General features: G+C 45.0%; 1 protein-coding gene across 3 annotated transcripts in view; it reads right to left on the bottom strand.

Annotated features, from left to right (window-relative positions):
* LOC143284054 (H(+)/Cl(-) exchange transporter 4-like) overlaps window positions 1-24,676 on the bottom strand; it is a 159,886-nt gene that overhangs the window by 18,826 nt on the left and 116,384 nt on the right. For all 3 annotated transcript variants that reach the window (XM_076590661.1, XM_076590663.1, XM_076590662.1), the window contains 9 exons: window positions 22,762-22,944; window positions 20,208-20,297; window positions 18,163-18,218; window positions 12,661-12,729; window positions 11,831-11,972; window positions 8,182-8,267; window positions 7,506-7,627; window positions 5,920-6,034; window positions 3,999-4,094 (listed from right to left, as the gene is read on the bottom strand). In XM_076590661.1, coding sequence (XP_076446776.1) covers window positions 3,999-4,094; window positions 5,920-6,034; window positions 7,506-7,627; window positions 8,182-8,267; window positions 11,831-11,972; window positions 12,661-12,729; window positions 18,163-18,218; window positions 20,208-20,297; window positions 22,762-22,944 — 959 coding nt within the window. The remainder of the gene's footprint in view (window positions 1-3,998; window positions 4,095-5,919; window positions 6,035-7,505; window positions 7,628-8,181; window positions 8,268-11,830; window positions 11,973-12,660; window positions 12,730-18,162; window positions 18,219-20,207; window positions 20,298-22,761; window positions 22,945-24,676) is intronic.

Below are 24,676 nucleotides of genomic sequence, written 5' to 3'. Positions count from 1 at the left end.
TGTTACTCAACCAGTGATGAGAAACTCCAGGGAGAGGAAGACCTTCCTCTGTTAACCACATGCCTTTCTTCTGATGCCCTGTGTCGTGACCCCGACCTCATTCAAATCAACCTGTTACTCAACCAGTGATGAGAAACTCCAGGGAGAGGAAGACCTTCCTCTGTTAACCACATGCCTTTCTTCTGATGCCCTGTGTCATGACCCCGACCTCATCCAAATCAACCTGTTACTCAACCAGTGATGAGAAACTCCAGGGAGAGGAAGACCTTCCTCTGTTAACCACATGCCTTTCTTCTGATGCCCTGTGTCGTGACCCCGACCTCATCCAAATCAACCTGTTACTCAACCAGTGATGAGAAACTCCAGGGAGAGCTGGACACTGCAAGGTCTTCAGAACTGGATGTAGAATCTGAGCTCCATTCAGCCGTTGGTATTTTGCCAAGCGGTGACCATAACCTCTGACCATGTCATTTCATCGTCCTCAAGGTGTTCAGAAAGGTCTCGCTGACTTCACTGTCAGCTTTTTCTCCTCAGCCCCCCAAACCCCCCCCCCCCTTCCCCTCCCCATCGCTGTCATCCCATCAAATGCCATTCCTACACCATCTGTCGCATCTCAGAAAATGCCAACATTAATGTTTATCACACACAAACACACACACTAACACACAGATACACACACACACGTGCGGACACACACACAAAGACCCGCTCATAACTGAGACAAAGTGATTACACGGATCTACTGTGTTTACACAAGCGAGTCAAAAAAGTGAAGTACTTAAGGTCTATAAATATTTCATTTTCTAGTTTGTAAGCATTTCAAACTTTAAACTTCACATCGATCACAGTGTTGAAAACTCACATAAAAAAAAAGAAAAAAAGTGATCAGAACCAAAATACAAGAGCAAAGTAAAAGAAAACAAAACAAACAAAAAAAATCATGTGGAAGTTACACATATTTCAGGGTGAAGGGGAAGACTGTTTTCACAGAAAAAAAGCCATACACAGTCAACTATCCATGTAGAGCATTAAACAACTGAACAGACAGAGCCAGAAACCAACTTACACTCCAATCCCATATCTCCAGTATCTGTCACGTGGTCAGAATCGAAATACAAGCAAAACACATTTCATGACACACAACAGGCCTCCGATCACAGTGTGTTCAAACAAGAGCAATACAAAATGAACAAGAGAGGCAAGGCCTTCAAGACTCACTTGTGATAAATTAAGTCCCCTAGCATTAATTACAGAGTAATTTCCCTTTTTTACTATCTGCACCAAAACGTTTGCAAAGTAAATAAAACTTCCATGCTTGGCAAAAGAATTTCCTGTTTGAACAAAAAATGAAAAAAATGACTGCTCTAGTTGTTGGGTCAGAATATCAGATCAAAGTGCCAAGTTTAGAGAATACAAAAAATATAAATATAACAGTATATGCAGTTTGCATATAATTAGGCTTCTTTTTAAAAATTTTTTGTGCCCATCCCAGAGGTGCAATATTGTTTTAAACAAGATGACTGGAAAGAACTGAATTTTTCCTATTTTTATGCCAAATTTGGTGTCAACTGACAAAGTATTTGCAGAGAAAATGTCAATGTTAAAGTTTACCACGGACACACAGACACACAGGCACACACACAGACAACCGAACACCGGGTTAAAACATAAACTCACTTTGTTTACACAAGTGAGTCAAAAATGAGACAAAAAAAAAAAAGAAAAAAAAAAAAGAAAAAAAAAAGAAAGAGAGGCAAGGCCTTCCAGACCCATGGTATGTGTCAATACAAGAACCTATGGTGAACTTCTTTCCTCTTCGCTGCTCTTCATACCTGGAACAACCTTCCTCATCATATCCGTACTTCTGATTCAATCTCTGCTTTCCGCTTTTCACTAAAAAAAAAAACCAAAACAAAAAAACACAAAAAAACAACCCTTCTATAAACACTCTCAGCTTCCTTCTTCTCCAACACCACCACACACGTCAGCTCACTTTGCTTGCACGAAGAGTGGGAGAGTGAGAGTGGGGGGAGGGAGTGGTTTTTGAGAAAGAGTGGTCATGAATGATTTACGCAGTTTGTAATATTTTCTTTCATGTAAAGCACTCTGAGCTCTTGAAGAGTAAGGGCACTATATAAATGTACACAACTATAATGATGATGATGATGCCCACGTAACTTATACAGGGTGGCCAGCTTTTCTCCCTTTCATTCCCCATCAGAGACCCGGTCTGGTGTCCAGTGGGCATCTGAAATGGCCCAGCCTGTAGCTTTCATCATTAAAAATACAGTGTTCTTTGTCTTCATCTACCCCTTCAATATGAAGGAACCTTCTGTTACAAACATTTCAATGCGTTAGCAGTGGTAAAATGCTGCCGTCATGGCCCTATTTGTTTCGTTTGAAGTTGAGAGTTAAAAAAAACAAGGACTGGAGACTTCAGAAAAGGGTGCTGCTTGGTTAACCAGCCATTTCACAACAGCACATTGTTTATTTATTGCACACTATTGTGACCTTGACTTCCTATGCTGACATTTGAAACAGTTAATGTTTTGGCTCTAACCAGTCACTGCACAACTTTTGGTGAAGATAATATGCAGTTATCTTTCTTCTATAACAAGCTTTTCCTGTTAGTAAGAAATGCCACACTTTAACCTTGACTTTTAGATTTTAGTGGGGACCATGCTATTACCATGGCCACTCACAACACCCAAGTTTGATGAAAACTAGATGAGCTTATTGAATTTTTTTCCCCTATTGTGCCAAATGACCTTGACCTTTGGCCCTTTCTTTCACATGCTAACGAAGGGGATAACTGAAAAGGTCTCACTAATAGCTACTGTCCAACAAGCAGTTGCCAAGAAAACTTCAAAGGTAAGTCAGCAAAATAATAATACATGTGAATGCCTGAGAATCATGTGGAATTTCTGGAAGAGATGGCAGGCAGAACACACACCCACACAAAGACAGACAGACAGATCATGAGCAACTGAAACAAGGAGAAGAACATTTAAAAAAACAACAACAACAACCCCAAAAAGTCATTAGTGTCAGGAGAAAGAATAAACAGACACATGTGTATAGTCAAAAACAAACAATTAAAACAAATACAAACCAGTTTCATGACCATATACACAATTCAGTGAACACATTCACACAAACGGCAGACATGAAAATGTAAACTGCAAGACAGACACTGAAGGAAATGTCAAAAATGCACCATGTGCAAGGGCTTAACAACGAACACCATTCAGTGTTAAAGACGAATGAAGTGAACTCAAACAAAAATCTATGTGCTGGACAATGAACGTTCAGTCTGACTCTGCAACTGTTGCATGTGATGAGGAGGATAGTAACCTTCACAAACTGCCGTCTTTAAACACATCTATGTCGCACATCAATACCTCATTCTGATCACGACTTGTGCAAAAAACACCTGCAGTTTTTATACAAGATGGAAACACCCCAACGATGATGAAAAAAAAAAAAAAAAAAGAAAAAAAAAAAAAAAGAAAAAAAAAAAAAAAAGGGTGGCCATGAATTGTAGCAACATGTTCTCCCTGGGAAGCGCAGCCTGAATTTCACACACAGAAATCTGTTGTGACAGAATGTAATACAATACCATATAAAGGGAGCAAACTGTGTGTCCCACTGATCAGGAATCACTAACCCTGCCCTTACCTCCCTTGTGCCTCTCCCAAGTCCAGCATGCCACGGTTACACAACATGACTTTTTTTTCAAGCCAACAGCTTAATAGAAAATAGTGTATATAGAAAAAAAACAAGAATTGAAAAAAGCGTTGAGAGATAACTGCTCATGTATCTGTTGACCCCCCAAAAAGTAAACAAAAACCCCCCAAACAAACTAGCCTCCAGCCCCTAAATTGCTCTTAATGTGCTTCTTGCATGTGGAAAAAAAAACATCACAGGAAAGAACACACATGGTCATCAGAGAAAACCGAACCCCAACCCTACAAGCTGCAAAGTGAGAGCGCACGTACCTGGGCCGCATGACGTCAGCAGCTATAGTGGTGTGAGTGAACTCCTCCTTGCTGTCCAAGTAGGGGTAGCCGTTCAGTGATATGTGGGCATCGTAACTGACTGGGTCAAAGAGCATTCCGCAACACGCCATGGCAACGACACAAAATATCTATGTTTACAAGCCCAGCCCTCCACAAAATTTTAAAAAGCCACATTCCACAACACGCCATGTCAAAGTCACAAAATATCTATGTTTACAAGCCCAGCCCTCCACAAAATTTTAAAAAGACACATTCCACAACACGCCGTGCAAACAATACACAATATGAACTTTTGTAACCCCAGCCCTTCTAGAACACAAGATTTTAAAAGAAGACACATTTCACAACAATGAACATTCATAACACCAGCCCTTCTAGGACACAAGAAGATTTTTAAAAAGACATATTTCACAACAAAAGTCAAGCCTGAATTCTGACCGCGGGTTTCTCTGTTTCCTGTTGTGAAATTTTTTCAGCATCAAATAACAGGAGTGAATCAGCATGAAACCGACACTTTTCAAGCCTTAAATCATATGACAACAGTTCTAGTTTGAATGTGACCAGAAACTGTGTTATACATTTGTTCACATGTTCAGTACTTTACATGTATGTTCAGCCCTGATCTAAAACACTGTGGTGGTTGCAGTAACTTTACAAGTATGTTCAGCCCTGATCTAAAACACTGTGGTGGTTGCAGTAACTTTACATGTATGTTCAGCCCTGATCTAAAACACTGTGGTGGTTGCAGTAACTTTACATGTATGTTTAGCCCTGATCTAAAACACTGTGGTGGTTGCAGTAACTTTACATGTACGTTCAGCCCTGATCTAAAACACTGTGGTGGTTGCAGTAACTTTACATGTACGTTCAGCCCTGATCTAAAACACTGTGGTGGTTGCAGTAACTTTACATGTACGTTCAGCCCTGATCTAAAACACTGTGGTGGTTGCAGTAACTTTACAAGTATGTTCAGCCCTGATCTAAAACACTGTGGTGGTTGCAGTAACTTTACAAGTATGTTCAGCCCTGATTTAAAACACTGTGGTGGTTGCAGTAACTTTACATGTACGTTCAGCCCTGATCTAAAACACTGTGGTGGTTGCAGTAACTTTACATGTACGTTCAGCCCTGATCTAAAACACTGTGGTGGTTGCAGTAACTTTACATGTATGTTCAGCCCTGATCTAAAACACTGTGGTGGCTGCAGTAACTTTACAAGTATGTTCAGCCCTGATCTAAAACACTGTGGTGGTTGCAGTAACTTTACATGTACGCTCAGCCCTGTTCTAAAACACTGTGGTGGTTGCAGTAACTTTACAAGTATGTTCAGCCCTGTTCTAAAACACTGTGGTGGTTGCAGTAACTTTACATGTATGTTCAGCCCTGATCTAAAACACTGTGATGGCTGCAGTATCTCAGTGATGACGACTGTGTGACAGGACACACCCCTTCACGGCCCTGTGAATTTACAGACAATCATGTATGATAGCCAGTCCGACTATGACTATCAGAACAGCAGAGAATGCAACTGCTGCCCTGACTATCTGGGCTAGAATTTGACTGTAGTGGAGAGCACCTTGCCCAAGTTACATCCCCACTCTCTCGGCTAAGAGTTTTTTTTTTTTTAGGACAGTCAGCACTGGAATGGTTCCCAAAGGCCAACTAGCCCCCATGGCTGCAGCACTAAGAGCCAATGCAATTTTGCTTCCTAGTTTGAGAGTCATAGTCCTTCACTAAAGATGAAGCTATAAATGATTTCTCATTGCAATGGAGAAACTGCTGATGATACAGCTCTCACTTTGTTGTTGGCCCAACTGTACAGACAATAAAGTGGTATCTTATCTATCTAAAACACTGGCTGGTGCAGCGACTCAGTGAGGACCACTGTTCAACAGGATACATTCCTTCACGGCCCAGAGCGTCTCCCACCCACTTGCTGGTCATGGCGGCGGCCATCATGGGCACGATGTACTCCAGCCCTCCGGTCAGCTCAAACATGATCACCACCAGCGACACTGCAACAAGCCACCTTTACAGTGAGAGAGAGAGAAAGAACGAACGAACTGATCTTTTTTCAGTGACGGAAGTGGAATAAGCATTAATATGCTTTTTTTACATCCAGCCCTCAGGGCAAAGAGAAATGAAATAAACAATATTCACAAAATAGCAAAAGATTATAGAAATACAAACATGACATTCAAATCATAACACTTGCATTCATGACAAAAATATATACAAATATACATGGTTGTAATGCAATGAGAGAGTGAGGGAGGGAGGGAGGGAGGGAGGGAGAGAGAGAGAGAGAGAGAGAGAGAGAGAGAGAGAGAGAGAGAGAGAGAGAGAGAGAGATGATGATGATGATGATAATGACGATGATGAAGGACACACGAGACATTCAGATAAACACAAATAAAAACATAAATATTCACACGTATATAATAATAATGCCTGAAGCTGCAGACAGACTGAAACAGACAGACAAAGCAAGAGGATGACAGAGAGAGAGAGAGAGAGAGAGAGAGAGAGAGAGAGTCAGAGACAGAAAATGCGTGTGTGCGTGTGTGTGTGTTTAACTCTTTCTGTACTAAGGTACACTATAGCATACCTCTTGTGCAAAACACTTTGTTATTGTGGTGCACTGTAGTGTATCTTGAGTTTAAAAATTGGTAGCTCATAGGTTGAGGTCTTGTGCAAAACTAAGCAGCACAGCTCTGTTCTACAGTCACCCAAAAGTGCACCTGTACTTTTACTGTGGCTGAGAATGCCATTGTACAAGCAGAGTACATGTGAGCGTGCAGTCACCCAGCCCTGCCTCCTCACTCGCTCAACAAGATGGCGTCTCCCTCCACTTCGGCAAGAACTGAGGCTTGAAACCGATTACAAACTCCGTGTGATTTCCCTTCAGGAAGTGACAGAAGCTGTCACGACTGCTGGCTCTGGTGTTGATGAAAATGACGATGAAACTTTAGACACTGATGAGCTGTCCTATGACAGTATTAACGAGAATGAAAGTGGTGAAAGTGTTGGCAGTGAGACACATGGTTTCAGAGACAGTGACCCAGCAGCAGACAAACATGGGGCTGTTGGTGATGTCGCTGAAGGCCAAGACTTGAATGACGAACAGTTTCTCACGGAAGACTGGCACGAGGACTTTGCTTTTTTGTCCAATATTTTTAGTACTCTATGCTATAAGTCAGTACAGCATGTGCGTGTGTGTGAGTGTGTGTGTGTGTGTGTGTGTGTGTGTGTGAGTCTGTATGTGTCCAGGTGACACTGATACTGATTTTATAGTGGATATCCACTGTGCATACGCATTTGCCCATAGCACTGCTACAATTAGGAAGTGTCTATGGTTACAAAAGACCATATTTGTGAAAATTCTGTCATATCAAAGCTTTGAAACTTTGCCATGTGTTAGTCCACTCTCTCCCTCCCGTGGCATCCCCTCCAAGACAATGAACTCCCACCCCCACCCTCACCCACCTGTCATGCGAGTGACACCCCCGAGAGCAGCAGCGGCGCCCACCATGGCGTAGAGGCCTGGGGTGATGTGACACGAGTCTTGCTCACACATGTTGGAGAACAGCGGGTTGGTCGGGTTGGCTCTGTTCACAGGGCAAATCAAATCAAATCAAATCAAATCACAAACATGTTAGAGTACTGGGGGTTGGCTCTGTTCACAGGGCAAATCAAATCAAATCAAATCAAATCACACACATGTTAGAGTACAGGGGGCTGGCTCTGTTCACAGGGCAAATCAAATCAAATCACACACATGTTAGAGTACAGGGGGCTGGCTCTGTTCATAGGGCAAATCAAATCAAATCAAATCAAATCGCACACATGTTAGAGTACAGGGGGCTGGCTCTGTTCACAGGGCAAATCAAATCAAATCAAATCAAGCCAAGAACATTTTATGACACGGAAATGAATCTGTTGACAGACTAAAAACAGGCTCACACATACACAAACACACTGTGTCAGCACAGATTTTTTTTTTTTTTACCTGAACAGGTAGTGCATGAAACTCACATGCTGGTTTACAGATGGTTTTGGTCAATCCAAAACATATGCCCACACAACACACACACAGACTTGCATGGTTGCACACACACACACACACACACACACACACACACACACACAGACCCATACTTACAGGACCAGCTGTTCCATGCCGATACCGATCATACGGCCTGTGATGGCCCCCACTGCCATGCTGGGGATGAACAGTCCTGCAGGTATCTGTGGACCACACAGTCACCATCACATGTAGGACCACACAGTCACCATCACATGTAGGACCACACAGTCACCATCACATGTAGGACCACACAGTCACCATCACATGTAGGACCACACAGTCACCATCACACGAAGGACCACACAGTCACCTTCACATGTAGGACCACACAGTCACCATCACATGTAGGACCACACAGTCACCATCACATGTAGGACCACACAGTCACCATCACATGTAGGACCACACAGTCACCATCATCACATGTAGGACCACACAGTCACCATCATCACATGTAGGACCACACAGTCACCATCACATGTAGGACGACACAGTCACCATCACATGTAGGACCACACAGTCACCATCATCACATGTAGGACCACACAGTCACCATCACATGTAGGACCACACAGTCACCATCACATGTAGGACCACACCATCACATGTAGGACCATACAGTCACCATCACATGTAGGACCACACCATCACATGTAGGACCACACAGTCACCTTCACATGTAGGACCACACAGTCACCATCACATGTAGGACCACACAGTCACCATCACATGTAGGACCACGAGTCACCATCACATGTAGGACCATACAGTCACCATCACATGTAGGACCACACAGTCACCATCACATGTAGGACCACACAGTCACCATCACATGTAGGACCACACAGTCACCATCACATGTAGGACCACACAGTCACCATCATCACACGTAGGACCACACAGTCACCATCACATGTAGGACCACACAGTCACCATCATCATATGTAGGACCACACAGTCACCATCATCACATGTAGGACCACACAGTCACCATCATCACATGTAGGACCACACAGTCACCATCATATGTAGGACCATAGTCACCTTCACATTTAGGACCACACAGTCACCATCACATGTAGGACCATACAGTCACCATCACATGTAGGACCACACAGTCACCATCATCACTTGTAGGACCATACAGTCACCATCATCACATGTAGGACCACACAGTCACCATCACATGTAGGACCACACAGTCACCATCACATGTAGGACCACACAGTCACCATCACATGTAGGACCACGAGTCACCATCACATGTAGGACCATACAGTCACCATCACATGTAGGACCACACAGTCACCATCACATGTAGGACCATACAATGACCTTCACATGTAGGACCACACAGTCACCATCACATGTAGGACCACACAGTCACCATCACGTGTAGGACCACACAGTCACCTTCACATGTAGGACCACACATTCACCATCACATGTAGGACCACACAGTCACCATCACATGTAGGACCACACAGTCACCATCACATGTAGGACCACACAGTCACCATCACATGTAGGACCACACCATCACATGTAGGACCACACAGTCACCTTCACATGTAGGACCACACAGTCACCATCACATGTAGGACCATACAGTCACCATCACATGTAGGACCACACAGTCACCATCACATGTAGGACCACACAGTCACCATCACATGTAGGACCATACAGTCACCATCACATGTAGGACCATACAGTCACCATCACATGTAGGACCACACAGTCACCATCACATGTAGGACCACACAGTCACCATCACATGTAGGACCACACCATCACATGTAGGACCACAGTCACCATCGCATGTAGTACACGGCTGCTCAGCCGAGCACAAAATCCGGCTCTTTAGTTGGCCGAGCAGCGTCTAGCGTCTTGGGTCAAAATTTTTTTAATGCCAGACTTTCCCACCGCACTCTGTACTGACCGGCACATTCGCCGCGGTATTTCTGGCCCCGCGCGCCAAACTGGGACACTGCCTTCTTTGTTTCACTCGGCCCCGCAGCCCCGCCCCACTTTTCCCACCTTTTCACAGCATCCACACATTTCCTGCAGTGATTACAGAATGTTGAATTATTGCTATTCCTGGTTGTGTTATTGGAGTGCAGTTTGATTTGATTTACACAATTTCATTATTTTATCAACATCATCGTTTCATTTTTTTTTTTTTTACCTTAAAATTCTTCGTCTTTCTCGTGGAATGAAGGGCACGGCAGTGCCATAAGCCGACAGACACTCACCCCGCTCTCCATCCCCCTGCTGCTCACTCTCACCATGCTACAGTGTGCTCATTTAAACGTTTGTTGTGCTGCCAAGAAAAATCGCACAACTCAAAAGGTAAGCTAATCTGCATGCAGGCATGCTATATGTTCTGTGTGTATTTACGATGTTATTGTGCTAAACGCCTGTTTTCTTAGAGAGGGATTTAAACTTAACGATTTTTGCGATCATGTTTCTGCTTATCCTTCTCTTCTCTTTCTTCATTTATGTTTCAGCCGTTGCTGCAACAACCGCTATGTAAGAAAACATATTGTGTTTGGAGTCAATGGAAAGCTTATTTTGTGTTCTTTTTAGAAAACCACTTCTTTAGTCATTATTTCCGATCCATCCGAGGAGATGATGCGCGAAAGAAACAAAGCAGATTTACCGCCGAACAAGCGTACAGCGAGTGCTGCTGGCGCGGCCTGTTTGTCAGCCGCGTTTATTTATATCCATGCCCTACTTCCTGGGTTCACGAACTTTCGCAGGGCCAACTAAAGTGCCAGCACTGAACACCCGTGAGGACCACACAGTCACCATCATATGTAGGACCACACAGTCACCTTCATATGTAGGACCACATAGTCACCATCATATGTAGGACCACACAGTCACCTTCACATGTAGGACCACACATTCACCATCACATGTAGGACCATACAGTCACCTTCACATGTAGGACCACACAGTCACCATCACATGTAGGACCACACCATCGCATGTAGGACCACACAGTCACCATCACATGTAGGACCACGAGTCACTATCACATGTAGGACCACAGTCACCATCATCACATGTAGGACCACACAGTCACCTTCACATGTAGGACCATACAGTCACCTTCACATGTAGGACCACACATTCACCATCACATGTAGGACCACACAGTCACCTTCACATGTAGGACCACACAGTCACCATCACATGTAGGACCACACAGTCACCATCACATGTAGGACCACACAGTCACCATCACATGTAGGACCACACAGTCACCATCACATGTAGGACCACACAGTCACCATCATCACATGTAGGACCACACAGTCACCATCACATGTAGGACCACACCATCGCATGTAGGACCACACAGTCACCATCACATGTAGGACCACGAGTCACTATCACATGTAGGACCACGAGTCACTATCACATGTAGGACCACAGTCACCATCATCACATGTAGGACCACACAGTCACCATCACATGTAGGACCACACAGTCACCATCACATGTAGGACCACAGATAATGAAATAAAATAAAATGCGGAAAAAAAGAAGAATAAACCCCTCCCCAAAAAGGCAATAATGATAATAAATAACCCAAAGAGCAAATAAACGTAAACTGGAACCATTGTACTGTAAACTGCTTGGACCAGAATCATTTTATCAGGCACCACATAAAGAAACTTGTCATCATCAATAATATCAAAGCCGGTGCCCCCACCTTGATACCAAAGGTGAAGACGGTGATGATGGCTTTGAAGAGCAGGGCCAGGGACAGCTTCCACAGAGCAGAGTGCACCCCAGGGCCTGCCAAGGCACTGTCCTGGTACGGGTGGGGTGTCGACAGGTTCCGGTTGTAATCACTGGCGGCAAGCAACACAGCAACACTTCACTTTGATGGGACTTGTATTTTTTTTTTTGTCATACAGTACATGTGTTATATGTGAAAAGGAAAAGAAAAAAGAACAAAGATAATGAAGATCATATCATCATTACAAATGTCAATATGGGCAATACTATTCCATGAGTTACAACATTTGAAGTTGCAGGGACTTGTTGAAACAAACATTATGGGGACGGGGGAGGGGCAGTGGGGGGGGACAAATCAGAGCAATAATGATGAAAACAATTATTGTTGAATGGAACAGAAAAAACAACAACAGCAGATTTGGAGTTAAATGAACTGATATGAAATTAGAGACACTTTGACATTTTACTGTGAGAGGGAGAGGGACTGAAAAAGGGAGACAGAGGTGGAACAGTGGGGAGAGACAGAGAGACAGAGACAGAGAGAGAGAGAGAGATTTTATGTATGACAGAATGTGTGTGTGAGAGTGTGTGTGTGTGTGAGTGTGTGTGTGTGTGTGTGGGGGGGGGTGTAGGGTGTGTGTGTGTGTGGGGGGACTGTGTGTGTGTGTGGGGGGAGGGAGCGTGGGGGGGAGGAGGCTCATGCATGTGCGATGCTTGTGAGTGTGTGTGTGCATGTATGTGTGTGAGTGTAGGTGAGTGTGTGTGTGTGAGTGTATGTATGTGGAGGAAAGAGATACTGACCACAGCTCCATCTCATCCTCAGGTCCACAGCGACTGACCAGCAGTCGAATCAGGGCACTGGAGTTCATTCTGCAACACCACCATGATAACACAACTCAAATTATTTCCAATAATATTCATTTATTCATTCATTTATCTATTCATTTATTTCCATTTCTATCATTATTATTATCATCATCAATATCATCATTTGATATCTTTGATTCACAAAATGTGTACAACCATCACAACATGATTTCAGAACTTCTCCACACACATGAAGTCTTTTCATGTTTTTTATGTTAGAAATAAAAAAGACAAATTTTTCAACCTCTCACCCAAGGAACAGAAGGCCAACCTGCGCATCAATGGACAAACTGCTTGCTGAGAACAACCCCACGTACCTTGGAGTCACTTTTGACTAATGCCTGACGTGGAAGAAGCAAGCAGAGAAAGCAGAATCAAGAGCAAAAGTACGACTTGCCCTCATGAAGAAGCTGGCAGGAACAACATGGGGCACAGATAACACAACCCTCAGGAGGCTGTACACTGGTAGAATCAGGTCAGTGCTGGAGTATGGCATGACTACATGGGACACTATGGCCAAGTCCAACTTTGAACAGATCAGCAAGGTTCAGAATCAAGCTGCCCGTATCATCACAGGGGCCATGAGGTCTATGCCAATTCAGGAGCTTGAAACATTCACAGAGCTCCAGCCCCTTGAGGACCGCAGAGACGCCAACTCCTGACCCAGGCTGCCAAGTTCAAGAGGTTGCAAGGCCACCCCATGAAAGACAGACTGTCCCAGCCAACAAAAGGACGGCTGAAGAGAGGGAGCTTCATACACCAGAGCAGGATCCTAGAACGGCAACATCAGGATATCCTTGACCATGCCCCCAAAGTGATACCCAGGTGTCTTGCCGTCCCTGCCTGGAGCGAAGGAACCCCTCCCCTCATCCAGTGCAGAATCCCTGATGTTGGCCCCAAAGCGACCCTGAAAGTCCCTCACCCCTGAATACCTCCACACCCAGTTCCCCAAAGAGTTCTGGACTCACGTCTACACTGATGGCTCTGCGGCAGACGCCATTCAGAACGGAGGGGCTATGTTCAGTATCCAGGAGGCAGAGAAGAAAAGATCTGCTTTGCTACCGGCCTGTACCCCACCAATTACAGAGCTGAAGCAGAAGCCTTGAAAACAGCAGCAGCCCACATCAAGGTCAGCCCCTACGCCAGCCACAACATTGTCTCCCTGACCGACGCCCTGTCCATTTTGCAGGCCCTTTGGTCCAACAGAGATCCAGAACTCAATGATCTGTCCTCTCTCGCCTCCCTCTGCACAAGTCACACAGTCACCCTGCAGTGGATTCCCCCCCACTGCAACGTGCTTGGCAACGAGACTGCTGACTCCCTGGCAAAGGAAGGCACTACGAAAGAGCAGATGGACAGGTCTACCAGCTACTCTGAATCTAGGACCATCATTAAGGCCAAGCTGCAGAACAAGCGGAAGCAGCAGCATCCATGCCACAACAGAGCAAACCTGTACTACCTGCTGACTCGTCGAGAGTAGGTAGCCATTTTCAGGCTCAGGACAGGCCACAACCGCCTGAAACACCACCCATACACAAAACTCTGTATCGGCGACTCAGAGCAGTGCCCCTGTAAAACAGACGGCCAGACAACAGAACATCTGCTGCAGTCCTGCCCGCTCCACCAAGTGCTCTGAGAGAAAACCTGGCCCGACCCAATCCTAGTGGCCCGGAAGCTCTACAGAGGACTGGAGGACCTGCGATGTACTGCCGCCTTCACCACACACATGCACACACACATATACACACATACTTGCATACGTACACACACACACACACACACACACAGACACACACACTCTGCCACATGCACCAATCCCTAAAATCAAGTCTTCCAACCTGCACACACAAATACACACCCACCCAATGCATGGTATATAATGTGCATCTTGTTCTGAATTACAAGTGGTATGCATATCAGTGCAGAATAACTGCAGTTTCAGACAAAATGACACATGCCCAAGGACAGTTCAGCAGGTCCAGTTGATGGCAATTTCTACCCCCACACAGATTCTCTCCAAATCACATAAGCAGCATTTGTTAAACAATCAAAACTGGTGAAACAAAACAAAACAAAAAAAAGGTGAAATTAAGTTGTCAGTGGGTTCATAGTTTCAACATTAACAACTTGAAAATGGCGACAAAGTTGATGCCTGTACTCTTTCAAACTTAGATTTTTTGCACTCAGATTCTGCACAGCGCACTGCAGAATTGTCCATGGCGTTTGCTGAATGCTAAAGGCAAGGCAGAATAGATTTGTCATGTCTGTGATGTTGTCAGTGACAATGGTTTATTCTGACAAATTGTGTGTCAACAATCACAACCCCTGTGTTCAGCCCAAGTCTTCCACTTACACCAGTGACGTCCTGAACTGGTTTCCATTTTCATTCAATTCCAAGTTGAGAAATTCTTCACAATTGTCCAAATATGCAGTTATCCATATCTACACCATTATTCATCAGCAGAATCCATATCTACACCATTTTTCATCAGCAGAAGTTCATGGGAAGTTGCCGGGCGGATGCTGTGCATTCAGACAGATGTCAGGAAACAGGCACTGTGATACAATGGAGAGGGCAGTAAGTGTTCCTGTGAAATTTGTCTTCCTGGTAAAATGCGTTTCCTGTGCTGTTGGGGCTGGGAATGAAGGTTTCGTGAGTTGGGCAGAACATTTCTTGCTGAGACTGGCCACTTTTTGGTTATGAATTCATGTTAGACAATAAGTTGTGTGTGTGTGTGTGTGTGTGTGTGTGTGTGTGTGTGTGTGACTTGAGTTTGTACACACTATGAGCCAGATATTGCTGTCTTGTTTTATCTTTCTCTGTGTCATACACATACACACACACGCACTTATGTACACACACACACACATTTGTCCAAGACTGTGTAGCACTGCATTTCACAACAGGGAAGTGGTGATGGCTTTGTTCAGGCATAGCTGGTTCCTGGTGCAAGTTTTGATCTTTTTCTTCCTAATGTTTGTCTGCTTTGTGTTGAAGTTTGCTGAGAATAAATTTTATTTTTTACCCCTGAATTTGAAACTGCAGTCATGATTATTATGCAGGAGAATGAGAAAACAACAAAAGGCCTTTAGGCCTGACCGACTTTATGAATAATTAAAGTCAAGTGACCGGGTTGTCGTCAAATCAGTGGATCATTCCAAACACAAATCTGCCCCTTCCTATCTTCACCTCTACACTCCATCTCGCTCTCTACGATCGGCTTCGGATCCACTCTGTTTACGCATACCCAGATTCAAACACTCCACTGTTGGACGCCGTTCTTTCTCTGTCTCTTGACCTTGCATTTGGAATGAACTTCCTCTTTCACTTCGTCAGGTCTCCGCACTCAGCTCTTTCAAGTCTGGCCTTAAAACCCACCTCTTCACAAGATAGCCTCCCTCCCCTGCATCTTCCTTGTCTTCAGTTTCTTCAGTTTTAGAATTATGTATGCGTGTGAATGACTGGTGTGAAAGCGCTTAGATTTGTCTCTGCACAAGATTCAGTGCTATATAAATACTATCACTATTATTATTATTATTATTACTTGTATGCATCAATGACTCACAACCGACTGCAAACCTAAACCGTGGGTGATAGACATGTACATTATTATCATACACAAAATAAGTTGAAAGGCAATCTCAAAAATATTTCAAGACATGATAATATCACTGGTGAAATGATCAAACATTTTGACAAACATGACAATACTGCACAAATGTCTAACAACGGCCCTAAAAGACACACACACACATAGAGAAACAGAAGGTATTCTTGTATTACAATCTCTTAAAATTCAAGAAGAGAAATCACACTGTGAAATAAAACAATGCATTATGTTCCATGCCTCCCCTCCATTCTGTTTCACATCCTGCATCCCTAACTCCTCCCCCATCCACCCCTAACTCCCCCCCCATCCCTAACTCCTCCCCCCCCCATCAACCCCTAACTCCCCCCCATCCCTAACTCCCTGCCCCCATCCCTAACTCCCTCCCCCCATCCCTAACTCCTCCCCCATCCCTAACTCCCTCCCCCCATCCCTAACTCCTCCCCCATCCGCCCCTAACTCCTCCCCCCATCCCTAACTCCCTCCCCCCATCCCTAACTCCTCCCCCATCCACCCCTAACTCCCCCCCCATCCCTAACTCCCTCCCCCCATCCCTAACTCCTCCCCCATCCACCCCTAACTCCCCCCCCACCCCTAACTCCCTCCCCCCATCCCTAACTCCTCCCCCATCCGCCCCTAACTCCCCCCCATCCCTAACCCTCCCCCCCCCCCCATCCCTAACTCCCTCCCCCTATCCCTAACTCCCTGCCCCCATCCGCCCCTAACTACCCCCCCATCCCTAACTCACTCCCCCCATCCCTAACTCCCCCGCCCCCCCCCCCCCCCCGCCCCCGCATCCCTAACTCCCTCCGCCCATCCCTAACTCCTCCCCCCTCCACCCCTAACTCCGCCCCAATCCCTAACTCCCCCCCCATCCCTAACTCCTCCCCCATCCACCCCTACCCCCCCCATCCCTAACTCCTCTCCCATCCATCCCTAACTCCTCCCCGATCCACCCCTAACTCCCCCCCCCATCCCTAACTCCTCCCCCCCCCCAATCCCCTTCCCCACCCTGCCCTCCTCTTCTCTCAGTGTCCATTATGACAAGTGGCTCTTCCCACACAGACCCATTTTGGGCAAGTTTCCACAACTCCTGTTCCACTTCTCCCTCTTTCAAGGGGGACTGGGGAGGGAGGGGGGGGAGAGAGAGAGAGGGAGAGAGAGAGAGAGAGAGAGAGACAGAGAGAGAGAGACAGAGATACAGACAGACAGAGAGATACAGAAAGAAGGAGATCAAGAAAAAGAGAAAGAGAGAGGGAGAGAGAGGGAGAACAAGAAAAATAGAAAGAGAGAGGGAGAGAGAGGGGTGGAGGGAGAAGCAGAAAGAAAAACAACAACAACAAACAATAAGAAATAAGGGACAGCTGTAAAAAAAAAACAACAACCCAGTAATATTAGTTTTCTTTAAGCCATCAAATATCACAGAGACAGACAGAAAAACTGACTGAACAACAGAAACAGACAAACCAACTGACAGAGAGACAGGCTGACTGACAAACAGATAGACAGACTGACTGACTGACAGAGGGACAGACAACCAGAGAGGCAGACTGCCAGACAAATAGAGGGACAGACTGACAGACATTCACACAGAGAGGTTGACAGACTGACAGACAAAGGGACAGACAGAGATGTTGACAGTCAGTCAGACAAAGGGACAGACAGTCAGACATACGCTGACAGACAGACAGACAAACAGACTGACAGAGGGACAAAATGACAAGAGAGGTTGACAGTCAGTCAGACTGAGGGACAGACAGTCGGACAGACAGACAGACTGACAAACAGAGGGACAGACTGACAGGCAGACAGGCAGGCAGGCACTGACCGTGTGTAGGGGTTGGGGTAGCTGAGCAAGGCAGTGATGAACGTGACCACCAGCACCTGCAACACACCACAACACACCATCCTTCAGTGTCCTCAACACCTGCTCTGCCCCACTCTCGTCACTCACTCCTCTACCCGCCCGTCATTCTTCTGCCATGCCCCGCCCCCTTTCCCTCCCCCACCACTCTCGTCACTCACTCCTCTATCCCCATCATTCTTCTGCCACCCCTTTCCCTCCCCCACCACTCTCGTCACTCACTCCTCTGCCCCCGTCATTCTTCTGCCATGCCCCGCCCCCTTTCCCTCCCCCACCACTCTCGTCACTCACTCCTCTGCCCCCGTCATTCTTCTGCCATGCCCCGCCCCCTTTCCCTCCCCCACCACTCTCATCACTCACTCCTCTGCCCCCGTCATTCTTCTGCCATGCCCCGCCCCCTTTCCCACCCCCACCACTCTCGTCACTCACTCCTCTGCCCCCGTCATTCTTCTGCCATGCCCCGCCCCCTTTCCCTCCCCCACCACTCTCGTCACTCACTCCTCTGCCCCCGTCATTCTTCTGCCATGCCCCGCCCCCTTTCCCTCCCCCACCACTCTCGTCACTCACTCCTCTGCCTACGTCATTCTTCTGCCATGCCCCGCCCCCTTTCCCTCCCCCACCACTCTCGTCACTCACTCCTCTGCCCCCGTCATTCTTCTGCCATGCCCCGCCCCCTTTCCCTCCCCCACCACTCTCGTCACTCACTCCTCTGCCTACGTCATTCTTCTGCCATGCCCCGCCCCCTTTCCCTCCCCCACCACTCTCGTCACTCACTCCTCTGCCTACGTCATTCTTCTGCCATGCCCCGCCCCCTTTCCCTCCCCCACCACTCTCGTCACTCACTCCTCTGCCCCCGTCATTCTTCTGCCATGCCCTGCCCCCTTTCCCTCCCCCACCACTCTCGTCACTCACTCCTCTGCCTACGTCATTCTTCTGCCATGCCCTGCCCCCTTTCCCTCCCCCACCACTCTCGTCACTCACTCCTCTGCCCCCATCATTCTTCTGCCATGCCCCGCCCCCCTTTCCCACCCCTTCCATGTGTACACATGAACAAAATTACACTTAAAATCTGCTGTCGTACGCATGCTGGGAACAATCACAACCATGCACTGACGTGGAGACATGAAAGTGTACCCCCCCCCCCCACACACACACATCAACTATACATTCTTTCACTCATGCAATGATACTCCCTTGTACACATACACACACATCTACACGCTTGATCATATTCATGTGCAAGCAGTGTAAACACTAACAGATGCGGAGTTACAGTTTCAGTTTGAAAGAGGTGTCCAGATGTGTGGACTGATCCATATATGCTACACCACATCTGCAGTGGAAAAAAAAAAAAGACGCTGAAACAATTGAAAAATGCCTATCTGTTATATATACAGTCTGATATCATACACACTAAAAAACATGCAGACAACAAAAGTGTGCGTGACTGCCTAACTTCACATACTTTCCACCTTAATCCCTATTCATACATGTGCACAGATCTGATCCCTCTACCCCTTTTCTTAAAAAAGTAAAATCTTGACATGTCTCAAAGTGAAGGTATACCAAGCAATAAAATAATGACTTTTGCAGACACACACACACACACAAACATACAGTGAATCAGACTCCAAACAATAAACATGTACAGAGATATATAAAGCCTTCTCTTTTATGGAATTCATTAGGTAATTTTCTTTAACTGTATTGCTATTTATTTCAAATATTCATCTTTGATCTTGCCCTCTATCTACCCTGTTCCCCCCAACTGACTGATCAACTTCCCCACACCCCTCCTCCTCTCAATCATTTTAGACGATAACTTTCAAATGTGAAAATCAATACTTCAACAAACTGTCCACAATCACCAGTATGTCTGGCAGGATATAAACAAAACTCCTCCTCTGCTCAGAGACAGATTTAAATTCACACACATTTACCGAAAAAAAACAAACAAAAAAACCCAAACAAACAAAAAAAAAAAAAAAACAAACATAAAAAGAACTTACCTCCAAGATGGGGTAGTTGCCAAGGGAGGAGAATTTTCGGTAGCGACACCACATGATGTTGAACTTGATGAACAGTTTGCCAAACAACCCCTGGTCACAAAAAACACAAACAAACTTATCCCAGTCCCTGAACAAGGACCTACTGTCTACAATGCTGACATCAAAGTGTTCTATTTACACAGCTGACACTTCTTTTTTCAGACCTTCTCCATTTGTTAGTTGTATGGACTCAGCAGACATCTTTTGTTTGATTGTCGTATCTTGTGTGGTCGGTGCACAGGGCCTCTGTTCACAATCATGGAGAATAAAGGGGAAGGTTCCTATGGGAAACAACCATTAGACATTCTGTTATATCACTGAAGGCCTGTCAGTGTTAATCTACTTTACTTTCAATATTTCATATATATCCACACACACACACACACACACATTGCATAAAGCCTGACTGCAATAGACATTGTGGTTCTTATGCTTACCAGGTCCAAGGGTATTATTACACTGGGGATAAACTTGAAAATACAAACCCCACAAACCCATGGAGATTCACACTGCATGCCAAATGCTTAAATGGCTGTCTTTCATGCTAACTTCACTACCACCATTGACCATGTCCTTTCTGCTGAAGGGTACCCCCTTGCCCGAACCTCCCTCTACTAGACTCTCTTCTCTCTGTGAAACAACGCATCCTACAGCAGCAGAGAAGAATGGATGAAAATGAGCTATAATCCCTGCACTACACACTCTTTTCTCATGGAACGAAGCATTCTACAGGAGTAGAGAGGAATGGATGAAAATGAGCTATAATCCCTGCACTACACTCTTTTCTCATGAAACAAAGCATTCTACAGGAGTAGAGAAGAATGGATGAAAATGAGCTATAATCCCTGCACTACACTCTCTTTTCTCATGAAATGAAGCATTCTACAGCAGTAGAGAAGAATGGATGAAAATGAGCTATAATCCCTGCACTACACTCTCTTTTCTCATGAAACGAAGCATCCTACAGGAGTAGAGAAGAATGGATGAAAATGAGCTATAATCCCTGCACTACACTCTCTTTTCTCATGAAACAGGAGTAGAGGAGTAGAGAAGAATGGATGAAAATGAGCTATAATCCCTGGACTACACTCTCTATTCTCCATGAAACGAAGCATTTTACAGGAGTAGAGAAGAACGGATGAAAATGAGCTATAATCCCTGCACTACACTCTCTTTTCTCATGAAACGAAGCATTCTACAGCAGTAGAGATGAAAATGAGCTATAATCCCTGCACTACACTCTATTCTCATGAAACGAAGCATTTTACAGGAGTAGAGAAGAATGGATGAAAATGAGCTATAATCCCTGCACTACACTCTCTTTTCTCATGAAACAAAGCATTCTACAGGAGTAGAGAAGAATGGATGAAAATGAGCTATAATCCCTGCACTACACTCTCTTTTCTCATGAAATGAAGCATTCTACAGCAGTAGAGAAGAATGGATGAAAATGAGCTATAATCCCTGCACTACACTCTCTTTTCTCATGAAACGAAGCATCCTACAGGAGTAGAGAAGAATGGATGAAAATGAGCTATAATCCCTGCACTACACTCTCTTTTCTCATGAAACAGGAGTAGAGGAGTTGAGAAGAATGGATGAAAATGAGCTATAATCCCTGCACTACACTCTCTATTCTCCATGAAACGAAGCATTTTACAGGAGTAGAGAAGAACGGATGAAAATGAGCTATAATCCCTGCACTACACTCTCTATTCTCATGAAACGAAGCATTCTACAGGAGTAGAGAAGAATGGATGAAAATGAGCTATAATCCATGCACTACACTCTTTTCTCCATGAAACGAAGCATTCTACAGCAGTAGAGAAGAATGGATGAAAATGAGCTATAATCCCTGCACTGCACTCTCTTTTCTCATGAAACGAAGCATTCTACAGGAGTAGAGAGGAATGGATGAAAATGAGCTATAATCCCTGCACTACACTCTTTTCTCATGAAACAAAGCATTCTACAGGAGTAGAGAGGAATGGATGAAAATGAGCTATAATCCCTGCACTACACTCTTTTCTCATGAAACGAAGCATCCTACAGGAGTAGAGAAGAATGGATGAAAATGAGCTATAATCCCTGCACTACACTCTCTTTTCTCATGAAACGAAGCATCCTACAGGAGTAGAGAAGAATGGATGAAAATGAGCTATAATCCCTGCACTACACTCTCTTTTCTCCATGAAACGAAGCATCCTACAGGAGTAGAGAGGAATGGATGAAAATGAGCTATAATCCCTGCACTACACTCTCTTTTCTCATGAAACGAAGCATCCTACAGGAGTAGAGAAGAATGGATGAAAATGAGCTATAATCCCTGCACTGCACTCTCTTTTCTCCATGAAACGAAGCATCCTACAGGAGTAGAGAAGAATGGATGAAAATGAGCTATAATCCCTGCACTACACTCTTTTCTCCATGAAACGAAGCATCCTACAGCAGAGGAGTGGAGAAGAATGAATGAATGAATAAAATCTCATCAAAAGGGAGGTAACCACAGGCTCACCCCCAGTGCACCCAGCAGAATAAAGGGCACCAACTCCTGCAGGGACCACTGCTCGTTGTAGTCAATGTAGAACATCACCAGGTGGTCGTTGCCAAACGGGTTGATAGAGCGCAGGATGAAGGCTGCGATGAGGGCGCAGAAGAACGAGCGCCACAGCGTCTTCAGGGGGAAGTAATAGCTCACCTGGCGAGGCATGGTCACAGTGAATATTATTCGGTCTTCCGAAAATGGAGTATGGCTGCCAACATGGCAAGGTGAAAACAGTCGAACATGTAAAAGCCCACTTGTGTACATATGAGTTAACATGGGAGTTGCAGCCCACGAATGAAGAAGAAGAAGAAGATTATTATCACGTGTATGTGTATCATAGGTGTGTCCTGCTATGACCGTCAGAACAACGACACTCACCTGGTGAGGCAAGGGAACATTGATTGTTATCATTATCGATTATGTGTACATGTATGACAGTCAGCTGTGTCCAACTATGACCATCAGAACAGCAGAGGGGACAAGTGTTGTCCCAACTATCTGGGCAAGGATTTGATTACAGTGGAAAGTGTCTTGCTCAAGTTACATTTCCCACTCTTTCAGCCACAACGGCTTTAAATGATCAAGGAAAAAGACTACATACGAACATGAACGTAAATGTGCATGCAACCCCCACTCCCCCCTTACTTGCAACAAGCACATGCTAACAGACACACTACATACTCATTTACATGCTCACATACATTTGCTTTTTCATCTGACACTATTCCTCAGAATGAATCTTATCCATTAATAAATAATCTAAAACAAATACGTAAATAAAACACAGGTGTGCACAATTACGCACAAAGTCCTGCAAAACATAAAAATATTGCAACTTCTTTCATAATATCCTAGCGTAAATAATTCTCTCTCTCTCTCTCTCTCTCTCTCTCACACAACTTTCTCTCAAATGAAGAGGCTGACTGCTTCCAGTGCCACACACAGCAAATCAAGAACAGAAGCAGACAGACAGACTGTACATTTCCACCTATGAAGTAAGAGACTGAATGACACAGGAAATGAATGATGAGTACCTGAAGGTGGCTGTCAGTCAGCTCTACACAGGTAGGCAGCCTATTTGGGTGTATGACTGAAGAAATGTGTATCATAGGCATCCTGTTTTGGTGTGTGACTGAAGATAGGTGCTACATAAGTATCACAGACAGCCTGTTTTGGTGTATGACTGAAGATAGGTGCTACATAAGTATCACAGACTGTTTTGGTGTATGACTGAAGATAGGTGCTACATAAGTATCACAGACTGTTTTGGTGTATGACTGAAGATAGGTGCTACATAAGTATCACAGCCTGTTTTGGTGTACGACTGAAGATAGGTGCTACATAAGTATCACAGACAGCCTGTTTTGGTGTATGACTGAAGACAGGTGCTACATAAGTATCACAGACAGCCTGTTTTGGTGTATGACTGAAGACAGGTGCTACATAAGTATCACAGACTGTTTTGGTGTATGACTGAAGATAGGTGCTACATAAGTATCACAGACAGCCTGTTTTGGTGTATGACTGAAGACAGGTGCTACATAAGTATCACAGACTGTTTTGGTGTATGACTGAAGATAGGTGCTACATAAGTATCACAGACAGCCTGTTTTGGTGTATGACTGAAGATAGGTGCTACATAAGTATCACAGACAGCCTGTTTTGGTGTATGACTGAAGACAGGTGCTACATAAGTATCACAGACAGCCTGTTTTGGTGTATGACTGAAGACAGGTGCTACATAAGTATCACAGACTGTTTTGGTGTATGACTGAAGATAGGTGCTACATAAGTATCACAGACAGCCTGTTTTGGTGTATGACTGAAGATAGGTGCTACATAAGTATCACAGACTGTTTTGGTGTATGACTGAAGACAGGTGCTA

The sequence above is a fragment of the Babylonia areolata genome, chromosome 7 (genome assembly GCF_041734735.1).
Source record: "Babylonia areolata isolate BAREFJ2019XMU chromosome 7, ASM4173473v1, whole genome shotgun sequence".
In the NCBI taxonomy this organism is placed as follows: domain Eukaryota; kingdom Metazoa; phylum Mollusca; class Gastropoda; order Neogastropoda; family Buccinidae; genus Babylonia; species Babylonia areolata.
This window is presented reverse-complemented; position numbering and strand designations above follow the sequence as displayed.